The sequence below is a fragment of the Gossypium hirsutum genome, chromosome A01, assembly GCF_007990345.1.
Source record: "Gossypium hirsutum isolate 1008001.06 chromosome A01, Gossypium_hirsutum_v2.1, whole genome shotgun sequence".
NCBI classification, from domain to species: domain Eukaryota; kingdom Viridiplantae; phylum Streptophyta; class Magnoliopsida; order Malvales; family Malvaceae; genus Gossypium; species Gossypium hirsutum.
Window position 1 is genome coordinate 83,415,181 of NC_053424.1, and position 26,135 is coordinate 83,441,315.

The window sequence follows — 26,135 nt, forward strand, 5'->3', positions numbered from 1 at the left end:
GACTAAACCGATAACATACGAAAATTTTAGAAAACTTAAAAAATTTTCAATCATATAAGGGTCACACGGCTAATAGACACGCCCGTGTCTTAAGCCGTGTGGAAACAGGGCATACATATTGACTTGCATCACATAGCCAAGGACACGCCCGTGTGCCAGGCCGTGTGAAAACTGGAGAGTATACTGACTTGAGTCACAAGGCCAACCACACGCCTGTGTGCCCTACGAAATGGCCACACACGCCCGTGTGCTAGGCCGTGTGCCATTTAGGGGTTATACTGACTTATACCACACGGCTTGTCACATGCCCGTGTGTGAGACTGTGTGGAGCATACTGACTTAAATTCAATTTCAACACTAGGGGACACACGGCTGTCTAACCTAACTGTGTGTCGCACACGGCTGATACACACGTCTGTGTCTCTGCCCGTGTGGACAAAAATAGGCCATTTGCAAAGTCAATTTGCCACTCTTTTTGCACATACCTAAGTAAACTCAACTGGTACCATTTTAAATCACAAATATGCAACCAAAGTTCACCAACCAACACATCATCATACCATATCCATTTCAACTAAATTCAATACTCAAATCTATAACATTTACCTATTAAAATACCAATCAATTTATCTTGCTTTACTAAGCATAATTCACATGTATAATTCATTTAGCAAAACCAATCCAAACATACATAACCACTTCAATCCCATTCATTCATTATAAGTCTACTACCAAACATTAAAAATAGAACTATTTGCACATTCATAAGCATCATCAAATTCATCATCTTATGCCAACTCAAATGGCCAAAATAGAATCCATCAAACAAACTAAATTGACACAAGCCTATACATGCCATATACCATATATACATAATTTCAAAAGTACCAAAATAGATGATCGATAGTACGATGAAGTCTCTGAAAATCTACGGATCCGAGCTAGCTTTGCAGAACTATAAAACACCGAAAATTAAACAAAGTAAGCTATAAAGCTTAGTAAATTCGTATGTGAACATGAAATAATCTCAAATTCATATAGCAATTCAAAATAGATAATATCATCGACATTTAAAGCTTCAATTCATGAGCTAACATAGAATTTATTCATATCCTCATTCATGAATTCTCAACTTCATTTATCTCGATACTTGAATAGTTTTTCGTACATACCTGTACCGATATATTTCTACTTCTCATTAATACTATTATCAAACCACTCTGGTTTATAAGTGCTTACGATACAAATTCATTGATTTTCTGATGCCATAGTCCAACTATGGTCTTACATATACATTGCCAAGGCCCTGCCGTGGTCTTTCATTCACATGCCATAACCCGGCTATGGTCTTATTATTCGATTGCCGTAGCCCGACTATGGTCTTATTCGACAACTTGCCTTACTGAACTCATACATTTCATGTAATATCTCAAAATTTATCTAATAGAATAAATACTACTCAATTTCATCCACTCAATAAATGTATATACACATTTAAGTTCAATTATACGAACTTACCTTATATTCGGAATTGTCGTATCGAGTCGAATATTTGATAACCTTGCTTTTCCCCCAATCTAAATCTGAATTCTTTCTTTATTGATCTATTTGAATTCAAAATTGACTTATTCAATCACATATTCTTTCAATTTAGTCCAAAAACACACACTTGGGCATTTTTACACATTAGCCCTAAACTTGCAAATTTAATCAATTTAGTCCCTATTTCACAATTACACAAAATTCACATAATTTCATTATACTCTAGCTTAGCTGAAATACCTATAGGCCCCTAGCAGCCCATAACTTTCATTTATTTCACATTTCAATCCCTCAATTTATACATTTCACAATTTAATCCCTATTTGACACTTTTGTCAAAAATCACTTTACAAAACATGTAAAACTATCATCAAGCTTTCATATTTCAACATTAAACGTCAAATAACTCATAGATTCAACAATAGAAACTCTCAAAATCTTTAACAATTTTAAAATCTAAGGTACGGGCTAGCTAAATTGAGCTGCAACGATTACAAAAACATAAAAATCATCAAAAATTGAGCTCAAACCGTACCTTAATCAAGCTTAATATGTGCCAAAACCGAAATGCTCTCCCTTAGCTTCCTCTTAATCAACAATTTTATGTTTTGTTTTGTTATAATTAACTTTCATTATAAAATTACTTGTTTAATCTTAATGACAAAACATTAACATCATTATATTAAAGTCCATATAAGTCCACTAACATTTAAAATTGTCTAATTTCCATTTAAGGCCATCATATTTAAAAGCCAAGGCTATTTTACACCTTTAACAAATAGAATGCAACTTTTGCATTTTATGCGATTTAGTCCTTTCACCGAATTAAGCATTCAAATAGTAAAATTTCTTTACGAAAATTTCACACAATAATTCTATCATGCTGTAGAATTTAATAAAATAATAAAATAAATATTTTGACCTCAAATTTGTGGTCCCGAAACCATTGTTCCAATTTAACTCAAAAACGGGATGTTACAAATAGTGTGATGTAGGTCCGACCTGCTTCCAACCTTTACGAGCTTTCAAAAACTATAAAATAGAAGAAATAAATCCAAAAAAGTATTTAATGCTTAGTAAGTTCGTATAACGGGAATTTAACTTACCATTCATTTTCATTAAAATAAACATTCAAGAGTATCCAAGCAATTTAGCTAATAGCCTAAACACACAACTTTATCAAACATGTTAGTCATTTATTTCACATGCATAACAAGAATTATGTATGAGCTCATCAATGTCAAATTTCCATGTATTTCGTGAATATACAGGTAGCATTTCTCTTTGAAATAATTTATTTTCTCATATATGGATGTTGCTTGTTAAATCATTAAAAATATCGATGGATACCCAGGTAGTATACACGAAGTGTTCAAATCTGTAATTCGTCAATTCATATTCAGGAATGCTCATACAAGCATATAATCGGGAAGCTCTTTTGAGCCATATAATGGGAAGCTCATGTGAGCCATATAACGTGAAACCTATACGAGCCAATGTTGTGAAGGTTTAAGTGAGCCAATATCGGGAAGCTCATGAGACCTATTAACAATAAGGTCACAAAGAGCCTTTAATCGGGAAGATCACAAAGAGCCATTTATCGGGACGTTATAAGAGTTACGGTGTGTCCACAACACATGTAAGACTACAACCAAATCGGGATGCTCTGAAGAGCTTAACGGGAAGCTCGCAAGAACCATGTAATGAGAAGCTCATAAAAGCTAATAACGAGATGCTCTTTTGAGCTATGGTGTGTTTGCAACACATGCAAGACCACAACAAATATTGGAACCCTGTATACATCGAATTTCATTTATTCAAATGGGACTTAACACTTGTCAGATATATTTGGATACGTGTTCAATACTTATACATGAAAATTATACATCCCACACACAACAATATTCAATTTAAAACATTTAAATACACAATTTAGTTACACGAACTTACCTTGACAATATTCGTGCACACAAAAGTTACTAATCCGCTACTTTCTCTTTTCCTCGTTCTAACTCTGTATTTGGTCTATCATGATCTATACAAATGAATTTAACATAAATTTAATGCATTTAATATTCAATTCGTTCCAATTCACATCTTAGGCAAAATTATCATTTTGCCCCAATACTTTTAATTAATTTCGATTTCATCCCTAGGCTCGAAAAATGAAATTCATGCAGTTGAATCCTTATTTCAAGCCTAATCGATTTTTACATATTACAATAACAATCCATGTATTTCAAAAAAAATTAGAATTTTTCCATAAATTTCACATATTTTCAATTCAGTCTCTAAATCATAATATCATCCAAATTCCCTTTACAAAGTTATTTATCTATCAACAACCTTTCATTTTCTTCCATAAAACATCATAATTCATGCATAGTGATCCATGGAAAAACTGTAATACCTTAATAACTTTGCAAATTAATTCTCGAGATAGCTAGACTAAGTTATTACGATCTCGAAAATATAAAAATTATTAAAAACGGGACAAAGAAACATACCTAATTGAGAAAATAAGTTTGCTCAATGCCTAATTTCCATGGCTAGGGTTTCCATGTTTTAATTTTGGGAAAGATGATGAAATAAGATGATATTAGATTTTTATCATCTTTAATTATTTCTATTTTCAATTTAGTCTTTTTCTTTATTTAATTTTCCATTGATGAATCATCATGCTTATCTACTAACTCCTCTTAATGGTCTATTTGCTATATAAGGACCTCTAATTTTGAATTCCATAGCTATTTGATCCCTTTAGCTACTAGAATTCAACTTTTGCATTCTATGCAATTTGGTCCTTTTATCAATTAAACATGTAATCGGTAAAATTTTCTTAATGAAATTTTTATACGACATTCATATCATAATGCAGAATATGCAATAATATTAAAATAATTTTCCTTCCGAACTCGGATTTGTGGTCCCGAAACCACTGTTTTGATTTCACTAAAAACGGGCTGTTATAAAATAGAAATTTGTTAAGATACCGTCATACGATATTTCTGAGTGCAAAGCATGATCTGTGAAGCTCCATACTTCGATGTTCAAGCATAAAGGTGAAATGTGGAATAGGTCCTTTAGGATGACACTGCGGCGACGATTATTAGGTTCCATAGAGCAACACTGCAATGATGATCAACAGGCTCTATGGGGCGACAACATGACTGTGGTAAGGTCCTAGAGGGCGAAACCCCAAAATAGTCTAATGTGTAAGACCATAGCTTCGTTATAGCAACCAAAATAGTCTACCGGGATAGTAAACATGGGTTAGTCCGTCGGGATATTAAACATGGATTAGCCCGTCGAGATAGTAAACTCGGGTTAGTTCACTGGGATAGTAAACACGGGTTAGTCCATCAGGACATTAAACATAGGTTACTCTGCTAGGACAGTAAACACGAATTAGACTGTTGAGACATTAAACACAGGTTAGTCCATTGGGATAGTAAACACGGGGTAGTCCACTGGGACAGTAAATACGGGGTAGTCAGCCAGGATGTAAAACATGTAGATTATAATTCGAAAGCCTACAGTTTAGGAGGAACATTAAGGGATTTAAGTAGAGCTTGCGGTGTGACTAATGTAACGACCCGAACTTTAAGGTTATAGGAAAAGTGTATTTTCAGGTCTCTGTTTCTAAAAAAATGGATTAGAAAATATTTATTAAAAATAATTACGATGTTAATTGAGTAATTAACTAGGCTTTAATTAAGTGAATTTAGCTTAATTAAGAGAAATTAAGAAAAATGACTAAATTGAATAAAGGATGAAAGTTGAATTGTAGATTAAAAGAAAGTAAAAAGGATTAAAATGACAATTAAGCCATTGACAATAGATGAGGCGGCATACATGTAATTAAAATATAAGATTTTTCTTAAGTCATATATAAATATATTATAAATTATTATTACAGTTTATATATTAGTTATTAATAATAATAATAATTATTATTATTATTAAATAAATTGAAATAAATACAAATGTATGATGATAAAATTGTACAAGTGTAATATATGTATTTGAACACTTGGAATATGATTGTATATTTACTTAATTTTAGAACAAAAATATTTATTAATTAAATAATTAAATAATGAGATTTTTGTTTGATAAATAAATTAAATAATGACAATTGTAATAAATTTATTGGTACAAATGTGAAAATATAAGTGTGTACAATTGTAATATTAGTATTTGATATTAAATAAGATATTTATTAATTAAATAATTATATTATGAGATTTTTATGTAATAAATATATTAAATTATGACAAATGTATGGTAAATTTGTGACATGTGTAATAATAAAAATGTATACAAATGTAAAATAAATATTGATTATTAAATAGATATTTATTAACTTATTATATTATATATATATAACAAAACAAAACAAAGTAAATGAAAGAAATAAAAAAGGAAAGAAACAGAATAGGCAAACGTGAAATAGGGGAGAAAGAAGGAGAAAAAGAAAGGAAAGAAAGAAAAGGGAAAATTGAAGGTTTGAAGCTTTAAAGTTTAATTGGTAAGTCAATATAGCTTTTTTCACTTAATTTTGATGTTTTAAAAGCTTTAGAACAAAGTTTTGATGAAATTAAATTAATATTTTGAAAGTTATTAGATTTCTAAATATTGTTCATGTTGAATAAAAAGATGAATTAGGGGTTAGATTGATAGGAATTCAAGTTAGAAATGAAATAAGGATTGAATTGTAAAGTAATTCATAAGTTTTATGTTGTAGGGACTAAATTGATGAAATTTCGAAATTAGGAAAATATGCTGGAAATTTAATAATTAAGTATGAGTTTGGACAAAATTTGAATAGAAATGAAGTATGAATTGAGATAGAAAAAGTAAGTGAATTTAGTTAAGATTAAATTGAAATTAAAGTAGAAATTGAATAGAAATTGTATTAATTAGATATAAATTAGTAGTGAATTAACGAATATGAATTGTTTTAATTCTCGCAGCTAATGTTGTCACGGGAAATCTCGGCTAAGCAAGGAAAAATGGCAAAGACAACTGGAGTTAGCTCGAGAAAATACGGTTTGTATTTCTATAATTCGAACTTAGTCATTATTTGTTATATTTATATACATATGGCAATTGTTAGTGTTAGAAGTATGACGTTTTACAATTGGAATGGATTCATTTTGGTATGCGATGAATTTATTGAATTTATATTGATTGAATTTATTTTGATTGAATTTATATTGATTGAATTATATAATATATATGATTTAAGTAAAAATTTGAATATTGAATGAATGTTATATTGAAAAATATATTGATTGGAAATATGAGGAAATTGATATGAATATATGAGATTTATAATATTTGAATATTTGATATTGAAAAGTGAATTGAATTGTATTGAATTATGAATTAATGTGAATAATTGAAATATATTTGTTAAATTGAATGAAAATGTATGAATTTGTGAAAATGTGTGAATATATGTGATTATTAGAATGGTATATTGATGAAAGAATTATTAAATTGAGAAAGTGAATTAAATACCCTATTAACAGTATCGGACTAGATTGGATACAAATGGCATGCCATAGGATTGTGATGTGATGAGGAGATTTGTAGCTCGGCTAAGAAGATGGTTATGTTATTATATGCTTCGATTTAACCGAAGAGGCATTTAATGCCTTATTGGTGTGTTTGGAAGGGTATATTATACTGGAGTGTTATAGAGGATTTATATTATTCTGGGTGTGTTTGGGGTGGATATTTTGGTGTGTTTGGGCGGAATCCGCGTATCTATCAGAGTCCGAGTCTTGTTAATAGGGGTAAATAAGTGAAAAAGATAAATCGAATATATTTAATTGATCAAGCTATTGAAATGAAACGAGAAATTGAATTGAGAATTGAAAATTTAGATATGAGATTGAAAACATGAACCAAAGGTTCATGGAATGATTGGAGTTCGAATTGATGATATATGATGCCACTTGATGAATTGAAATGTGATTTGAGATATATGAATCGTATGTATATAGTGAAAGCTATCAGGGATAGTAAGTTGATATGATATAAATGAAATTGACTGTTATTGAAATGGATTAAAATGGAAAATGATTGATAAGTGCATAGTTGAATATAGTTTATTGATATTGAATTGTGAATAAATTAAGGAAAGCTATATCGATTAGTAAGTGAAAGAATGGAATAAATAATAATGAATTTATTTAAGAATTGAACAATTACGTTATTGTGTTTATTATATGATTTGTATAGAATTTATATGGTAAGTAGTTGAAATTTATCTATGAAATAAATAATTGAATAATTTGTAATTGTTATTATGATCTTAAGTATTTGTTATATTATTAAATGTTCGGATTATAGAAATACCACTGAGTATACCTATACTCAGCGTACGGCTTGTTTCCGTGCGTAGGTTAAGTAAAGATAGAACATTGAATCAGCATCCTAGGCCAATCCCGAATTCAATAAGGTAAGGTGTGTTAATTATTAGTAATGGCATGTACCTAGGGTGTCTTATGTGTGTGTCATTTTGAAATTGTAAATGTAAGGATGAAATAAATAGATTTAGTTTTAGTTATGATATATAATAGAATTTGGTTAATTTGGTATGAAATTGATTTATTTGATGATATTTGATATTTGATATTTGAATAGAATTAAATATTGGATAATATGTAAATGTTTAAATTTGGCAAATAATGAGTGTATCTGGTTGTGTTGGTATTTATGTGTATATTAATTGTAAATGTCCAATAGGTTCGATAATGCTCTGTAACCCTGTTCTGGGGACGGTTGGGGTTAGGGGGTGTTACAACTAAGCGATAAGTTACAAGAATGAATGAGCTTGGTAAGTCTAAGGATCATAGACCACCAGAACAATAAGAGAATTCGCCAAAGGTAATAATGAGTAATGCCAAGGATGCATCTCAACCCAATTAGGATGATAAAAAGAAGATACTCCTTAGATAAGGAGGTATACATAATGTACGACAAAACGAATTCGCTAGGAAAGTTATGAATCCCATATGGTTAAAGCTAGTCATAATTTGTAAGTCGAAAAAGAGCCAGCCAACAGGCTGGGTAGGCTAATAAAGACTCTCGTAAGAGGAAATGACTGCTCAATGATGAATGACCAGTAAAGTTCTTTAGAGACTAATGGAAAGTGGAGGTCCGTCGGGATCATGGAAAATAATAGAGATCTTATTAATCTACCAAAGGAAAGAACTGCATGTCTAGTAAAACCTCTTTAAGGAATGGGTTGAGTACTTTAGTGCAGTGTGATGGGCATTAGTAGTCCAAGATAGTGAGGATATCATATTCTGGTAAAGACCCCAATTATGAAAATTACTTGGTAGTCGCCAAGTGACGCAAATAAAAAATAATGAACATAAAAATCAAGGAGATGGAATAGTGAGAGAAGGAAGGGATGAGACTAAGAGTGAACATGGTAAAAAATCGAACTAGGATTTAAGTATTTGCTTAGTAAAATTCTAATACTATACACATTTAAAACTTACTCTATATGCCTTTCCTCCATAAACAGTATTCAAACACTAGGGCCTCGTTGGGCGGGATGTTACAGTATTTGCTTTTTTCTTTAGGGAATGTGGTGACATTAGTGGTGGTTACAGTGGGCCGAGTCCCCCATCTTCAATAGCTTCCCATGCTACTTCGTTGACAGACATAATGAAAGCCCTCATACGAGCCTTCTAATAAGCATAGTTTGTTGAACCAAGTAGCAACAAAGGTCAAGCAATCAAACTACCTTCCTTCATGGATTCCATGGTCGTAAATCGAACAAAGGATCACCTTTACATATCTATTGAACTTGTTCTAACACCAATTGTAAAAAAAAAAATTAGTTTGTCGATATGATAAACCAACTTGCTTAATATTCGTTGTAATGTCAGTTAGAACAAAAACAAGTAACGTAAAAAATAAGAGTATAAAAAAATCGACGCGACCAATCTTTGTTAACACAATTCAGACACAACAATCCTACGTTTATAGAGCCTCGCTCAATGGATGATTTTATTCAACAATCGTTCGAATCACCTATTGGCTTAAGCTTAATCTACTATCACACAAAGAAGTAACTTTAGCCCCAATACCAAGCCCTATTGTCACAAATTACTCACCTAAATTCCTCACAATACAATCAATAAACTCTCCAAAGAATACATAAAAGAATGTCACAAAATAACCACAAGAACGCAACAAAGTTATCAACAAAGGCATTTCAAAAACTGCTCTCGACATAAGAAAGAAACAAAGGCTGGTAGTGAGAAAAGAAAGTGAAGATCTTCTAGCTTTCTGTATCATGATTTACCAAGGGAGAATGAAATCTATCTATAGGTTATTACAGCAACAAGATAAACTCATTTAAATCAACAAATAAATCCTTGAAAACCTCCATTGAATAAATTTGATATTTATCTCTAAAAAAATATCTCTTTAATCATAAAGATATAATAAGACTTCCATTTTAATCAAACCACCTCATGGAAGTCAATTGGGAGTTTTAATATCCAAGTCAACCCATGCTTCTAATTTTGTCAAATATGCCACATTCAAGTGGACCGAACTCTGCACAAACAAAACCTATTCAAGGCCTAAGTCGATAGGCCAAGTAGAGAAGCAATTTCACTATAACAGGATATGAAATAAGCAACAAAATTTTCCAATAAATTTGAATACCCTAAGAGTCTTAAAGACCAACATGTGCCTTCCAATTTCTTTTACGTTTGCGTAATCTTTTTTTACATCATAAAACCATGGTCAGTGATGGGCGTTGAAACCACCCAATATAAATTCCTACGACAAATATAACAGTAAATTGAAATATAGACCAGTAGGATCGAATCCACAGGGACTGATTATCTAATTTCGCCTTATCTTATGACCAGATTCACTATCGCGGTCACAGTCGTGCCCACGACCTGTGCGTAGTAGTGCTGAAAAAAATAAAAATAAAAATGGGATGTTTAAATTAATTAAGATAATAAAATAAGAAAATATGAAATGTAATAAAATAAAATAAAAATAGATTTGAAAATGTAAAAATAAATTTAAGAAAATAAAAAAATTGGTAAATAAAATATTTTTAAACTTAGTCTTAGCCTCGGTGTACTCTAATCTTGAATCGATCCTTGAAACAGATTTTCCCTTCCAAGCGATAAGCTGGTTATAGCAAGCGAGGATCCCTCAAACTGCCAACTCTTCCTCTCGTAGTTGATCCTGGTATCGCCTGCAAATAGACTCATATCGAATTTTCAACCACGTGGCACGTACCAATAATTTAAGACTTCAATAGCCTTGTGATCTGAAAAGCCCAACTAGAACGGCCTCAACTGTGTAGGTTGTTTAAATCTGATCACTATCTCCCTTGACGGAATCCAACTAGCTTTTTCCAATTGAACACGCCAATTTATTCGTGGGATTTTGAATACAGCACTGCCGACTCAACTTCCCAACTATACGCTAAATGATTCCAACCCAACGCATACTTTTTGAATTGAAATCGAATCAACTTTATGGGATAGTTTGAGGGATGACTTTGTACTATCCCATACCGGAAGATAGCGAATACCGAGTTGCAAAGTATTTAATGTGGGTTCATATCTCATGATTACTTTGTCAAAGTTATAACTAGGCTAAGGTTAAAAAATGTTTAGTTAATCATGGAAAGAATCATGCCTGAAAATAAATGGTTTAAATGGAATTGTGAAAGTAGAAAGGGAAAAGGTCTTGGAAGGCAATTAAACCAAAAGTTGAAAGTAAAAGAAAAAAAATGAAACATCACAATTGAATTGCTAATACGTAGGAGGGGAAAAAAGAGAGAATTTATTAAATGCCAAAGACAAAGTGTTAGAATTGCCAAAGACAAAGTGTTAGAATTAAGTGACCCGAATTCTTATTTAAATAAAATACAGTGGTTAAATAAAATAAAAGAAGAATCTATATAGAATTACACTTTTTTTATTTTATTTTAGAATAAGGTTTTTTAAACCTTATTAAATTCTATCTATTTGATATTGATTAGAATAAGGTGTTTCAGTCTTACTAGAATATGGCTTTACAAGCCTATAAATAGACATAGTCTATACCTTTTGTAAAAAAATTTTGAATTCGACATAGTGAATTTTCTTTTCCTCTGCCCGTGGTTTTTTCCCGAAAGGGTTTCAACGTAAAATTTGTGTTTTTTATTTTTATTTTTATTTTATTTTATTTTCACAAATTGGTATCAGAGCTTTTGGGTTGTTCATCTTAATCACCGTAATGGCGTCTTTGAAATATGAAATTTCGCTGTTGGATCGCAACACCAGATTTGCGTTGTGGCAGATTAAGGTGCAAGCAGTTCTTGAGCAGATGGATCTGGAGGATACCCTACTAGGGATAGATAAGATGCCTTCGACATTAACAGATGAAAAGAAGAAGCGTAAGGATCGAAAGGCATTAACACAATTACATCTGCATTTGTCCAACGAAATTTTGCAAGATGTGATGAAAGAGAAGACTGTCGCTGCATTATGGAAGAGGCTAGAACAAATATGTATGTCGAAAACTCTGACAAGCAAGTTGCATATGAAGCAGCGTCTTTATGCTCATCGTTTGAAAGAAGGTGCGTCTATACACGAGCACTTAACAGTGTTTAAAGAAATTCTCTCAAACTTGGAGGCTATGGAGGTTCAGTATGATAAGGAAGATCTAGGGTTGATTCTACTTTGTTCGTTGCCCCCGTCTTATTTAACCTTTAGAGACACGATTTTATATAGCCGAGAGTCTTTCACAGTTGATAAGGTTTATGATTCTTTGACCTCATATGATAAAATGAAGCACCTTGTGGTTAAACCTGGCTCTTAGGGAGAAGGTCTCATTATTCATGGGAGACAAGATTGGAATGCTGATGATAATCGTGTAAGGACACAGGAACGAAATCCTCGCGGTAAATCTAAGGGTAGATCAAAGTCTTCAAACAGAGGCAAAACTTGCAACTTCTGCAAGAAGAAAGGGCACATTAAATCTAAGTGCTACAAGCTACAAAATAAGATTAAAAGGGAGGCTGCGAATCAAAAGGAAAAACAACCAGAAAATTCCGGTGAAGCTGATGTTGTAGAAGACTACAGCGATGGTGAACTTCTAGTCGCTTCTGTCAATGATTCTAAAGTAAGCGAGGAGTGGATACTTGATTCAGGCTGTACCTTCTACATAAGTCCTAATCGGGATTGGTTTACAACTTATGAAACAGTATCTGAAGGTGTTGTTTTGATGGGAAATAATACTTCGTGTAAAATCGCAAGTGTTGGAACAATTAAAGTTGAGATGTTTGATGGAGTTGTCAGAAAACTTAGTGACGTACGACATGTTCCAGAATTGAAAAGAAATTTAATTTCATTGAGCACTCTTGGTTCAAAAGGGTACAAATACACAGCTGAAAGTGGGATTTTAAAGATTTACAAAGGTTCCATTGTTGTGATGAAAGGGCAGAGAAAGGTTGCCAAGTTATATGTTTTGCAGGGTTCTATTGTTACTGGTGATGCAGCTGTCGCTTCCTCTTCCTTGTCAGATGATGATATTACTAAACTTTGGCATATGCGCCTAGGGTATATGAGTGAGAATAGCATGGAAGAATTGAGCAAAAGAGGACTTCTTGATGGGCAAGGAATTCACAAACTGAATTTTTGTAAGCACTGTGTTTTTGGGAAGCAAAAGAGAGTTTGATTCACCAGAGGAATCCACAACACGAAGGGAACGTTGGAGTATATTCATTCTGATCTGTAGGGGCCATCCAGAGTGCCTTCGAGAGGTGGAGCTAATTATATGCTAACCTTTATTGATAATTTTTTCAGAAAAGTTTGGGTATTCTTTCTGAAACAGAAAAGCAATGTGTTTTTCGCATTTAAGTCTTGGAAAATTATGATTGAAAAACAGACGGGCAAACAGATAAAAAACATCTGCACAGACAATGGCTTAGAGTTCTGTTCTGATGAGTTTAATAGATTGTGCAAGTCAGAAGGGATTGTGAGACACTTGATAGTTCGCCATACTCAATAGCAAAATGGCGTTATAGAACGAATAAATAGAACGATCATGGAGAAAGTTCGATGTATGTTGTCAAATGCCAACTTACCAAAGTCGTTTTGGGCAGAAGCAGCCTTTACTGTATGTTTTTTGATCAATCGATCTCTATCCGTTGCCATTGAGAAAAAGACTCCACAAGAGGTATGGTCTAGTAATCTTGCTAATTATTCTGATTTAAAGATTTTTGAATGTCCTGCGTATGCTCATGTTGATAATGGAAAATTGGAACCGAGATCCATTAAATGCGTTTTTCTTGGTTATAAAGCTGGAGGGTATAAGTTATGGTGTCCTGAAAATAGAAAAGTTGTGATTAGAAGAGATGTTGTTTTTGATGAAACTGCTATGCTACCTAACTTATCTCTTAAAGACTCTTCTAATAAAAGAAAATCAAAAGCAGGTGGAGCATCAGATTAATACAAAGTCAACTCTTCAAGCCGGTACAAAAATTTAGAATAGAGTTGCTTCTTCACCACAATACTCTATCGCCAAAAATAGAACTAAAAGAGAAATTAAACCTCCAAAAAAGTATGTCGAGGCCGATCTAGTTGCTTATGCTTTAAATGTGGCTGAAGATATAGATTCGAATCAAGAGCCATCTAATTATTCTAAGGCGGTTAGCTGTGAAGACTCAGAAAAATGGACGTTTGCTATGCAAGAGGAGACAGAATTACTCCACAAAAACAAAACATGAGATCTTGTGAAACTTCCTAAAGGTAAGAAGACTGTTCGTTGTAAATGGGTGTTTAAAAAGAAAGAAGGGACTTCAAGAGTTGAAGAACCTAGATATAAAGCAAGGCTTGTTGCAAAAGGTTACAGTCAAATTCCAGGAGTGGACTTCACAGATATGTTCTCCCTAGTTGTGAAGCATAGTTTGATTCAAACTTTGCTTGGTATTGTGGCCATGTATGATTTGGAGTTTGAGCAGTTAGATGTAAAAACTGCATTTTTGTATAGAGAACTTGAAGAGGATATTTACATGCAACAACCAGAGGGTTTTACAGTCTCAGAAAAAGAGGACTATGTTTGCTTGCTGAAAAAGTCCTTTTACTGTTTGAAACAGTCACCAAGGCAGTGGTACAAGAGGTTTGATTCCTTTATGACTTCTCATGATTTCAAAAGAAGTAGTTTTGACAGTTGTGTTTACTTTAAGAAAAACAATGATGGTTCTTTTGTGTATCTACTTCTTTATATTGATGACATGTTGATCGTAGAAAAAGATAAAGGAGAGATAAGAAAGGTCAAAGCCCAACTAAGTAAAGAATTTGAGATGAAAGATTTGGGACCAGTAAAGAAGATACTTGGTATGGAGATTCTCAGAGATAGAAAAGTAAGTAAATTGTACCTAAGTCAGAAGGGATACATTGAGAAAGTTCTTTGCAGGTTCAATATACAGAGTGCTAAGCCTATTAGTACTCCTTTAGCAGCCCATTTTGCAGCCCATTTTAGACTTTCATCGGCTTTGTCTCCACAATCAGATAATGAGATTGAGTACATGTCACATGTTCCATACTCTAGTGCAGTGGGATCTCTCATGTATGCTATGGTTTGTTCACGTCTAGATTTATCATATGCAGTTAGTACAGTTAGTAGATATATGGCGAATCCCGGTAAAGAACATTGGAAAGCAGTTTAGTGGATTTTAAGATACTTACGAGGTACTACTGATGTTTGCTTACAATTTGGAAGAACTAGAGATGGAGTCATTGGGTATGTTGATGCTGATTTTGCTGGAGACCTTGATAGAAGAAGATCTCTCACAGGTTATGTCTTTACAATCGGAGGTTGTGCAATCAGTTGGAAAGCCACTTTGCAATCTACAGTCGCTTTGTCTACCACTGAAGCTGAGTACATGGCGATTACTGAGGCTTGTAAAGAAGCTATTTGGTTGAAGGGACTCTTTAGTGAACTCAATGAAGACCTTCAAATCAGCACAGTATTTTGTGACAGTCAGAGTGCCATCTTTCCTACAAAAGATCAAGTGTTTCATAAAAGGACAAAACACATTGATGTTCAGTATCATTTTTTTCGTGATATTATTGCTCGTGGTGATATTGTTGTGAGCAAAATTAGTACTCATGAAAATCCTGCAGATATGATGACTAAGTCACTTCCTGTAACCAAGTTTGAGCATTGCTTAGACTTGGTTGGTGTTCATTGTTGAAGTTAAACCCTTAAGAGGTTTTATGGAAGAGGTGGAAAACTTGTTCGTTGAGAGTTCGCGATGAAGAACTTGTTCTATTGAGAATTCGTGTCAAGGTGGAGATTGTTAGAATTAAGTGACCCAAATCCTTATTTAAGTAAAATACAGTGGTAAAATAAAATAAAAGAAGAATCCATATAGAATTACACTTCTTTTATTTTATTTTAGAATAAGGTTTTTTAAACCTTATTAAATTTTATCTATTTGATATTGATTAGAATAAGGTGTTTCAGTCTTACTAGAATATGGCTTTACAAGCCTATAAATAGACATAGTCTATTCCTCTTGTAAACAATTTTTGAATTCGATATAGTGAATTTTCTTCTCCTTTGCCCATGGTTTTTTCCCGAAAGGGTTTCGACGTAAAATCTGTGTTTTTTATTTTATTTTATTTTATTTTATTTTCACACAAAGTGTGTGTTCAATTGGCTGTAGTCATTAGATATTTATACACACTTTTAAGGCTAAAATTTAGCTAGATTTTTATTAAATATTATCACTAAATAATTCAAAATTTAAAAATTAAATTTAAACTAGAGATTAAATTTAAACTAATTATAGAATTGTAACAATATAAAAAATCCTTCAATCTTTATCCAGCCACTTTTGAAAAAAAAAACTTCAACCCTTCAATCTTTATCTAGTCATTGTATCTTCAATCTTTCAATCAAGCCCTCCTCTTTACTTTTTGTTTCAATTTAGCCCCTTTTTGTAAGAGTTTGAATTCAGCACACCAACTTCATTCCTGATAAAAAAAATCCAAATTTAATAGCATATTTCTGATAATTAGCCAAAAATAAATAAATTAAAAATAAAATTTTTCTTGCTATTCAGTCAGATTTCAATTTTGGCCTCTAGAATATGATGAAACTTGATATTTAATCTATATACTCTAGTTTTTGACATAATTTAATCCATGTACTTTTATAATGTAATTAATTAGTCTAAATAATTAATATTGCTAACTATTTCAATCAAAATATTGACATCAATTTTTCTTAAAAGCAATATAATATTCAAGAATGGAAGAATTTCAATGTAATATTCAAGGGAGTGTAAGGAAGAAGATTACTTCTCTAGGGTTTGATCCTCTCTTTGGGATGCACACACTGTATGTTGATATACAATTTTTGTTATTATTTTGAAATTCTCTTTTCTATGAAGAAGAACTAATGGAATCATATGTTTAATTTCAATTGAGTTATTTCTTGTTTCTTATTCATATGCTAATAAAGGTTATTTATATTTATTAGTTTTTAATGCTTTTCATTGTTTGATCAAATTTTAATTTGTTTAGTAAAGTTTAAGGGAAACTTAAAAAGAAAGCCTAGATTAGACTCAATCAGTATAGCTTGTGGTTGATGTTTGAAATTGTCAATTTACGGTTAGGATAGGAATTTACCTAAACATAATAGGTAGCCATATTAAGGTTGATGATTAATGATTTTATTAAATTGCAAACTACCATAGGAATGTAGGAAATTGGTCTAATAAATAGATTTATTAGTGATTCGAGAAAACTTAGTGATTAATAAGAGGATAGAAAGGCTCATTAAAAGAAGATATAATGGGGAAGTTAAGGGTGAGTTTGGATGGGCGGTGCGTTTAGCTGCAGCTAGTGTAAAAACAGCAGTGGCGGTGAGATTAGATACTGTTGCAATACTGTAGCGTGAGACAAAAAATAAGCTAAACGCACTGCACCGTTGCCCCAAACGAAGCCTAAGTACCTAGATTTATAAATATTAATAATTGTTTTTCTTATTTCAAAATTTCATTACCTCATATTTTTATTTCATGTTTTATCATTTTAATTTGGATTGAATTAGTCAATTATTTAACTCAATTCAATGTCTAAAAAGATTAATATTTTCATACTATTTGTATAGTATGTGTGTTTGAAAATTCTGCAACACACTACCTCTATCAGCACCTCCCAAAAGCCACCATGCCACCAAAACCATTGAAAAAAGCCTTATTATTCTAAGAGAGAACTGAGGCAAGGGAAAGACCGAGTAGGGAAGGGATTGGAAAGAGAAAAGGAGCTTGCTTTCAGCCACCAATGGCGCCCAGCGATTCACCGCACAACAAACTTAAGATATGGGTTTTTATTTTAGGTATAATGTCAAATTTATTCCTCAACGTTTATATTTTTTGTCAATGACTCTTATTGATTTTTTTAGTTAAATTTGATCATCAATATTTTAAAAAGAGTCAATTTGAATATCAACTTTTCAAAAAGAAATATTATGCTTTTTATAGAAATATTGACTAAAATGCTAAACTTTTAAACATTTTAGCCTGTGTGGCAATTCACATGTATATTGTGCTTTTTTTTTGAATTTTTATGAATTTTTATATATATTTTTAAATTTTTAAATTTCTATAATTTTTTAAATTATTGGTTGACATAATATATAAAACAAATAGTATGTTGTTAATATGAATTATGCATGGATTACCATGTGGGTTATTATACTAACATTGTTAAAAATTAATGTTTTAATTAACATTTTCATAAAAAAGAATGAGTTACCTCTTTTTAAAATATTAATAATTAAATTTAACTTAGAGAATAGATGAAAGGTTAAAGAAAATGTATTTCACATTGTACGTTCTTTATCAAGGAGTTAAAAGCGACGCACTTTCTCTTGGGTTTCTGTTTTGTACATTTATTACAATAATTTTTGCCATTCATGACAGTCAAAGACATTATTAATGGTAGAGGCAAAGATTTGCTTATCGTTTGCGTGTTGAATTGATTGATTTTATTAATTGGAAGTTTATTTTGAATAAATTAATTAAATTTAAATAATTTTATTAATTCGATTAATTTTTATTAATTTAATAAAATTAAACCTTCTATATTTTAATAGATAATTTTTTACATCCAAAAAAAAAATCAAAATTTAAAAGTAAAACATACTAAAAGTATTAATAAATGAAAATATTCGGTACAATTTTATTGGAGTTTAAGAACCTTACAAGGAGGTTTTAATGAGTTGAGTTCGCTTAAGCATAGTATTAATACATTTTACGATTATTTAAGCTCGGTTCGACCTGAAATATGATTCTAAAAATTTGTTTAAATTTGCTCATATTTGTAGATGGTTAATCCAAACTTAATTTAGGCTTGTCTATATTATTTTTAAGGGTAAACTACACTAATAATTGCCCAACTATTAATATTCTTTTTGTTACCCAACTATAAAAAATTACAAAATGGTCACTCAACTATTAGCAATGGCGGAGCCATTTTTTTTTGGCGGAATTAAATTATATATTTTTACAATAGTAAAAATATAATTTCACCATTTAATAGTTTATATCTTTATAATTTTTAAAGGATTAAATCAAATTTTTATCATTTTGGGAGCCAAAGTGTAATTTACCATTACTAATTTAAAATTATATAAATTATAAATGGCCTAAATGGAAAATTTCCCATTTTAGGAGGCTGCTAGCCCCCTGGCTATTAGTAAATTTTATTTTTAGTCAACAAATTATGAAAAGTTCTAAAATAATCATCAAACCATTCAATTTTATCTTTTTTGGTCACTAACTAACTAATGTACAAATAGAAACACACAATAATCCCATATTGTTGGGTGATTAAAAAAGACAAAATTGAAGAATTAAATGACTATTTTGTAACTTTTCATAGTTGGGTGACGAGAAAAGAAATTTACTAATATTTAAGTTACTACTAGTGTAGGTACACTTTTAAAATTTTTAAATTATTTTTATTTAATATTAATAATTGTATATATTTTTCATTTATTAAAATTATATTTACAAGCAATTAACATTTTTCTTAAATATGTTTACATTATAGTATTATATATTATTATAGATTTAATTTTTCGTGTTATAAATTATATAATATATTATAAATTTAAAAAAAAATCGAGCTCAAGCTTCAAATGCTTGGGTTTAGGCTAGACCCAAACTTATACTATAGAGGAGTTTAAGTTTTTATCTAAATTTATTTTTAAAACTAACATTTTCGTTTAAATCTTCTTAAATTTTGAATGAATTTTTGGTCGTGAGTACATAGGCCACCCAGTTTAGTGATGTCAAGTGAATGTAGTGTAGGTGAAAGGAAAATTATTTTATACATGTGGAGGGTGTTATGAAGTATATTAAAATAAATAAAATAAAATATATAAATGAACGGTATTACTTAAAAAGGAGAAAAAAAATTCACAATAGTGACGGTACAATAAAAAGAAAATGGATGATCGGGTGAGGTGAATGGGCCACTGTCCCTTTAGCAGGGCAATGGAATGGAAGAGGAGCAAAAAGGAACCAACTTTAGGGAGTGTCTGGAGACTCGGGTATTGGTCGGGGGCCCATCGGTCCCTTCTTTTCACACCGTGATTGCCGCTCGTCTTGCCTTGCCCCCAAGGAAATGAAACTATGGGGGACCCACCAACCCTTCGACCTTGGGAAACCCCATTGATTAGGCGTCATGCTTCACCAACACTGTTGCTATTCCAAAGTCGCTAATCGACAAATATCACCCCATGATTTGCACATTTCTAAACAAACTAGCAAGGGACTTCTTTTCCCCTGAAATTGTCGATTCAAAATGAATTCTACACTTGCTAAGTTTTGCTTGAAAAGACAAAAGCCAAAATAAGATTCTTCTTCAAAAACCAAAATATGGACAAAATTGAGTTCAACCTAGGAAACTATATGTATATTTAATTGCCATATCTTTCATCAATCTTTCTTTTATTCGACATAAATGTGAATGTTTTTTAACTTGATAAAAATAGAAAATCTATCCATGAATTACTCAGCATACTTGCCACAAATTTCACACAAAACGATAAGTTACATCTTCTAGATATACTTTACTATTTAAATTGTAATAATTAATCATCAAGTTTATAAGCTAAGCATTGCGCCAAAAATGATGACAAAATCAATTTTCCTTGTGTCTTCTTGCAAACTTTCACATCTACTTAATACTATCACTATTACTAATTAGCATTAAGATTACCCAAAAAAACTCTCACTTAATCATTAAACAATCTTAACAAAGTTCAATAATGACAATACTTGGGAGAGTAGAGCATTATATTAATTTCCCACTTTCCAACCAATAAATTACTACTATTAATTACATAAATTTATTAGGGGTACCTTCTTGCTACTCAATACTATATTTTAATTATTGTGTTTCCTCAACCTCAAGCCCAACAAATTACAAAACCAAATATTTTACTAATTGTCGTTTTAAACATTAGAGCTTTATTCTTTTAATACGTATTTACCTCTCTTTTTTCACCTTTAAGGCTTTTTATCAAACGAGTGGCACGCATAGCATTGCCAATTGGCAAATCAAGAAACTTTTTTTTTTGGCTCCTTGGCTTTTTTAATCTTCAACTTTTCTGGGTATTGACGAGGAATTGAAAAGAAGAAGAAGAAGAAGAAGAGGAAAATGGATGGAGCAGAGATGGAGTTAGAGAGGAGAAGCAAGTTCTTAAACAGTTTGATCCAAAAGAAGAAAGCTATAGAACAACAAGAGCAAAATGAACGTCTCAATGTTAAAGTCAGAGCTTCTGATATGCCTTTAGCTCTTCAAAACAAGGCTTTTAAATGTGCCCGAGACCAGCTTGACTATATGCCTGGAAAGCTTGATAGTAAACGCCTAGCTCTTGCCCTTAAGAAGGTTAAAAAATCAAACTTTCTTGTCTTTTTTTTTGTTCTGCTTTTATTACCGTTGAATCTTTGGTTAGATTCATTTTTTTGACGTAAAGAATTAATGGGTTTGTTTAGATTTCTCATTTGATTGTTTTAGTTGACGCATTTATAACTTCTGCATGTAGGTAATATTATATTTTTTTTGGCATAACGTTGGATAAATTTGGTTCTTTTTGGGTGTAATTGATTTTCTAACATGGTGTTGGGCGAGTAAGGTTGAATGCTATGGTTGGATTTATAAGAGTTATAGATATTAATAATGCAAGTGAGAATTGACTGAAAAGTTTTCTATTTTTAGTTGTGCAAATCAAATCTTGTCTTTTCGTAATTCAGCTTAATTGAAGACATTATGATATATCCCTTTTTGGTTTTCTCTTTACTCTTTTTTCTTTGTACCATATTGAATTTGTTATCCTGCTTCTAAATGCTGATATGAATTCCAGTGTTCTATGTTGCTTCAAAACCCCATTGCTTATCCACTTATTCCAACTGCAAGAATATGTAGCTAATTAGCTTCGATGGTCCTTGTGATATTTGAAATATTCCATTTGCATCTATGTGCAATCCAACTTTGTTCAGTTTATGAATTTATCACCTGCAATATTTGGAGTTAGAATAGGCCACAGATTATAATCGTTTCGTTTTCCAAATATCAGACGTATTTGCTCCTCTGATAACAGGCACAAGCTCACAAAGCGTTTTCATGATGAAATAACTTCTCAATAATCACTAGGTTCAAATTTGGCCTGGCCTGAATTTATGGAAGTGGGTTAGACATCCTTGATATGGTGCAAGATGTGTACGTGCAATGATTTTGCATAATTTGAAAATGGTTTCTAACATACCCTTCCTCGTAGGCATACGAGGAGTATGAAGTCTGTTTACTCATTATTCTGTTGGCAATGAGTCATCTACTTGTCCAGTCTCTGAATCTAAACTAGCACATCAAAGCCGTGTAAATTTACTATATAAATATAACAAAAATCATGTGGCCCTCAAGTTTAATATCATTCATAGCATTTGATCACTTTGTTTATACAGTGTTTGAAAATATTATGATACACTTGCTTTTGAGAGTAACCTCTCATTTTGAGTTAGAGTAAACCACTCATGTCTCGAAGAGACAGCATATTCGCTTCTGGCTTCTGGTCCTATGCTGTGGAGATTGTACATAGTTTTGGTTCTAGCTTCTGAGCTATTTGGAAATTGTAGGTTACATATGTTCTTTTGCAGCAACTGTTAACTGAAACAAAAAAGAAGAATGCAGAGAGTTTTGAATTTCTTTAGTTGAAATAAAAGTACTAAATAAGATATAGAGAGACGGATAGCGTGAGAGTGCCCAAACCAGTACGGTATAAGTTGAGCTTGTGCGATCGTTGATTCTTACGAGTTAATGGTTCAGCATTCTACTTGAATCTTACCTAAAACCATGTAGTATGGAAATCATTTAGAGTTTAATTTTGAGATTTGCTAATTTTTTACCATGATATTGACTTTGATGCCAACCATTGTCTTTTCAGGAATTCGACTCAACATATGGTCCTGCTTGGCACTGCATCGTGGGAACTAGCTTCGGCTCATACGTGACACATTCGCTAGGAGGTTTCTTGTATTTTTCAATTGACAAGGTTTACATCCTTCTCTTCAAGACTGCTGTTGAGCCTTTAGACCATTGATGATTTCAAACAGATTTGTGTTGTACACATTTCTTGTGTTGGTAACAAATTTACAAGTTTCCATTTTAAAGTTACATGTAAAACTACACAGTGCAAAAACTGATGAACATGTGTATTGTTGATTCTTCAATATTCATGTTGTATTTGCAAAGTACCAAAAGTATAAATGAATGATAGGTTGTCAATTTGACGCTCTTACAGAGTGCAGAGAACCTTTCAATGCATATATTTTCTTCATTTTTTGTTGGTTCCACATGTCCTTTCGTTGTTCGGTATCTTAATGTAACTAATAGCTAATAGCTAACTCAAAACAGTCTTACATTAATACTGCACAACTTCTTGTTGCAGTCGTCCGTAAGTTTCTTATTTGATCTAGTTTTGTCCGCTGGCTTTGGATCCACAACAAGACAAAATGTTTAGTACCCCATGTGATTTAGTTAAGTTTGTTAAAGCATATGGTTCAGTTTTGTTTCTTGTCAATTTATAACATCAAGGCATAAATTCCGTACTGTTGAGAAACTTTCATTATCTTCCAAATTTCACTCTTGGTATTCCCTAATTGGTTTTAACTAACATTGAAAGAATCTCTACCAAAGTTGTAAACATAGGTTCCAATACTAGAAATTACACGTTTCGGCTTTGAAATTACCATCAGGAGGCCAGCATAGCAAGTGTTATTGTTCCTTCTGTATAAATTGCAGACTAACGTTCTTCCCCTCATTAGTACCAACAAATATATACAAATCAACTGCTCAACACGTACGGAAGCAAGCATGATTACGCTTCTCAGAATGACAAGGAATTGGCAGAAGATAGCAGCCATTGGAAGGAAAATAATTGCTTAAGTAGTTGATAAAGGCTGCTTTGTTATTTACACCATGGCTAACAGACGTTTTGTGATCCCCTTGGCGTTTCTCGGGAACTGCATTTTTCGCGAACTCTTCAAGATGTCTGAAGAGGAGTTCGGACTGCCAAGTGATGGGCTTATAACATTGTTGTGTGATTCTGTCGCCATGAATTACATTGTTTCCCTTGTGAAACGAGGATTAGCTAAGGATATGGAGAGAGCAGTACTGAATTCCGTTACAACCTATTGCTGCAAATCAAATAGTTGTTCCAATCAATTACATGCAGGTCAACAGTCACTTGTTTGTGGATTCTAAGTAAATTGGCTTTCAATCTAGTGAATGTTTCTGTTATACATAACAACTTCCTCTTTCTAGGTGTACAGTATTCAAATGTGTCATAGTGGTATTAACAAAAGATCCATTTATAAAATTATTATGAGGAAAAGATGTTTCATTTTATGTTAATTGCTTGTCTCTGTTCTGCTCTTTCAATCCTTCAGTTTTATGATGCACTGAAGCTATCAAGTTTTATTCTAAAATGGAACCTAGAACTTTATGGTAGAAATCAAAACTGAGAAGGCTCCATTTTGGTCTTTGACAATAAATTTGAGACACTAGTAATTTTGAACCACCAATAACACCCTGCAGGTGAACTTGTAGTGGCCCATGTTTATTGATTTTCCATGTCTTATCATAATCTAATTATTTTTATAAGGCTCCTAAGAGATAAGTTGATTCTATTTAAGCCAGATGCAATTCATTAGGATTATACCTCATGGAAAATGAGAGTCTTGGGTACAAGTACGTATTCAATCGTATATTATGTCTGAATATATATAAAAAATATAATAAAAAATATTGTTAGAAAATATGAACATCACATATATAATAAGAGTAATTATATGTTATTATTTATTATCATTAAATGTTAGCACAAATTAAGAGTGATATAATTTGGTTAAGGTTTATTAGGATTTAGTTATTAAATGAAGTATGAGTCAAATATGTATACATGCTCTAATAACTAATTTTTAATTAATAATGGGATGATTAAAAATTAAGTTAATATGCAAAATTTATATATTAGGGTTATGGTCTCCAAATTATACATACGTAACTTTTCTAATATCCTATCTTTAGAAAAGAGAGAGTCACATTCTCTAAATTACTTGTATGTTAATTTGGAAGATAAAAATCGCAATATTCATAGATTTCAAAAAATCGATGAATTCAAGTATGCTTCCGCATCTAGTTTTACTTATGATTTATTTTTGATGATTTGACATGACAGATTCTAGTTTATAATTTGTTAAGTTTTATATAAGATATTGTTTTTACGGTTCTAACAAGTGGTATTGGAGCCTCGTAATGTTGAATCATTGAGAACGAATTGATTCCTTATTATTTTTGAATTGATTCTTTTTTTTTTTTAAATTTTATGGTTAAAATATTTCGATTATATGCTATGTTGAATCTTTGAGATTTTAGATAATTTTTTTTTTAAATTTTGATTCTTTAAATTAAATTTATTTATGCTGTTGTTAATTAACTTTTTAATTTGCGGTCTACTTGCTCTGCCAATTACCACTAATTTAATTCCAATTAAATTGCATGATCTATCTTCTTTATGATTCCATTGCTGGGAAGGCATCTATAAAATTTGTTATTATATATCTATACCTATTTACTTCGCCACTAGTCAGTTAATTGATGTGTTATCAACTATTTATATGTGCATTTAAAAGCAAAAGTTATAGTGTGTCGTGGGCCAGTTAATTGATGTTATCAACCATTAAGTGTTTTTTTTTTCAATTTTGTTGTAGATAAGTGTTTTGAGAATTTCTGTTATTAACGTTTATTATGCTTTTATATTTGGGAATTCATGGTTAAATTATGATAACATATAAATCCAACTAAGAAATTTTAATGCTTTTGGAACAAAAGCAGTGTAGTTTTTGGATTAATGCATGTTTTAAGGAATTTAGTTTTAATATTGGTTGAATAACATGTAAACTATAACAGATGTTTAAAGGATCTAGTTTTTTAAGTTTAATTCTATAACATTTGGCCTTGATA

General features: G+C 31.6%; 1 protein-coding gene across 1 annotated transcript; it reads left to right on the forward strand.

Moving 5' to 3' along the window:
* Nucleotides 1-21,032: 21,032 nt before the first annotated feature.
* On the forward strand, nt 21,033-23,435 carry LOC107942648 (dynein light chain LC6, flagellar outer arm). Its single transcript, XM_016876350.2, has 2 exons — nt 21,033-21,503; nt 23,056-23,435. The coding sequence occupies exons 1-2, from the start codon at nt 21,273-21,275 to the stop codon at nt 23,209-23,211; spliced, it is 387 nt and encodes a 128-aa protein (XP_016731839.1). The 5' UTR covers nt 21,033-21,272; the 3' UTR covers nt 23,212-23,435.
* The last annotated feature ends 2,700 nt before the right edge of the window (nt 23,436-26,135 follow it).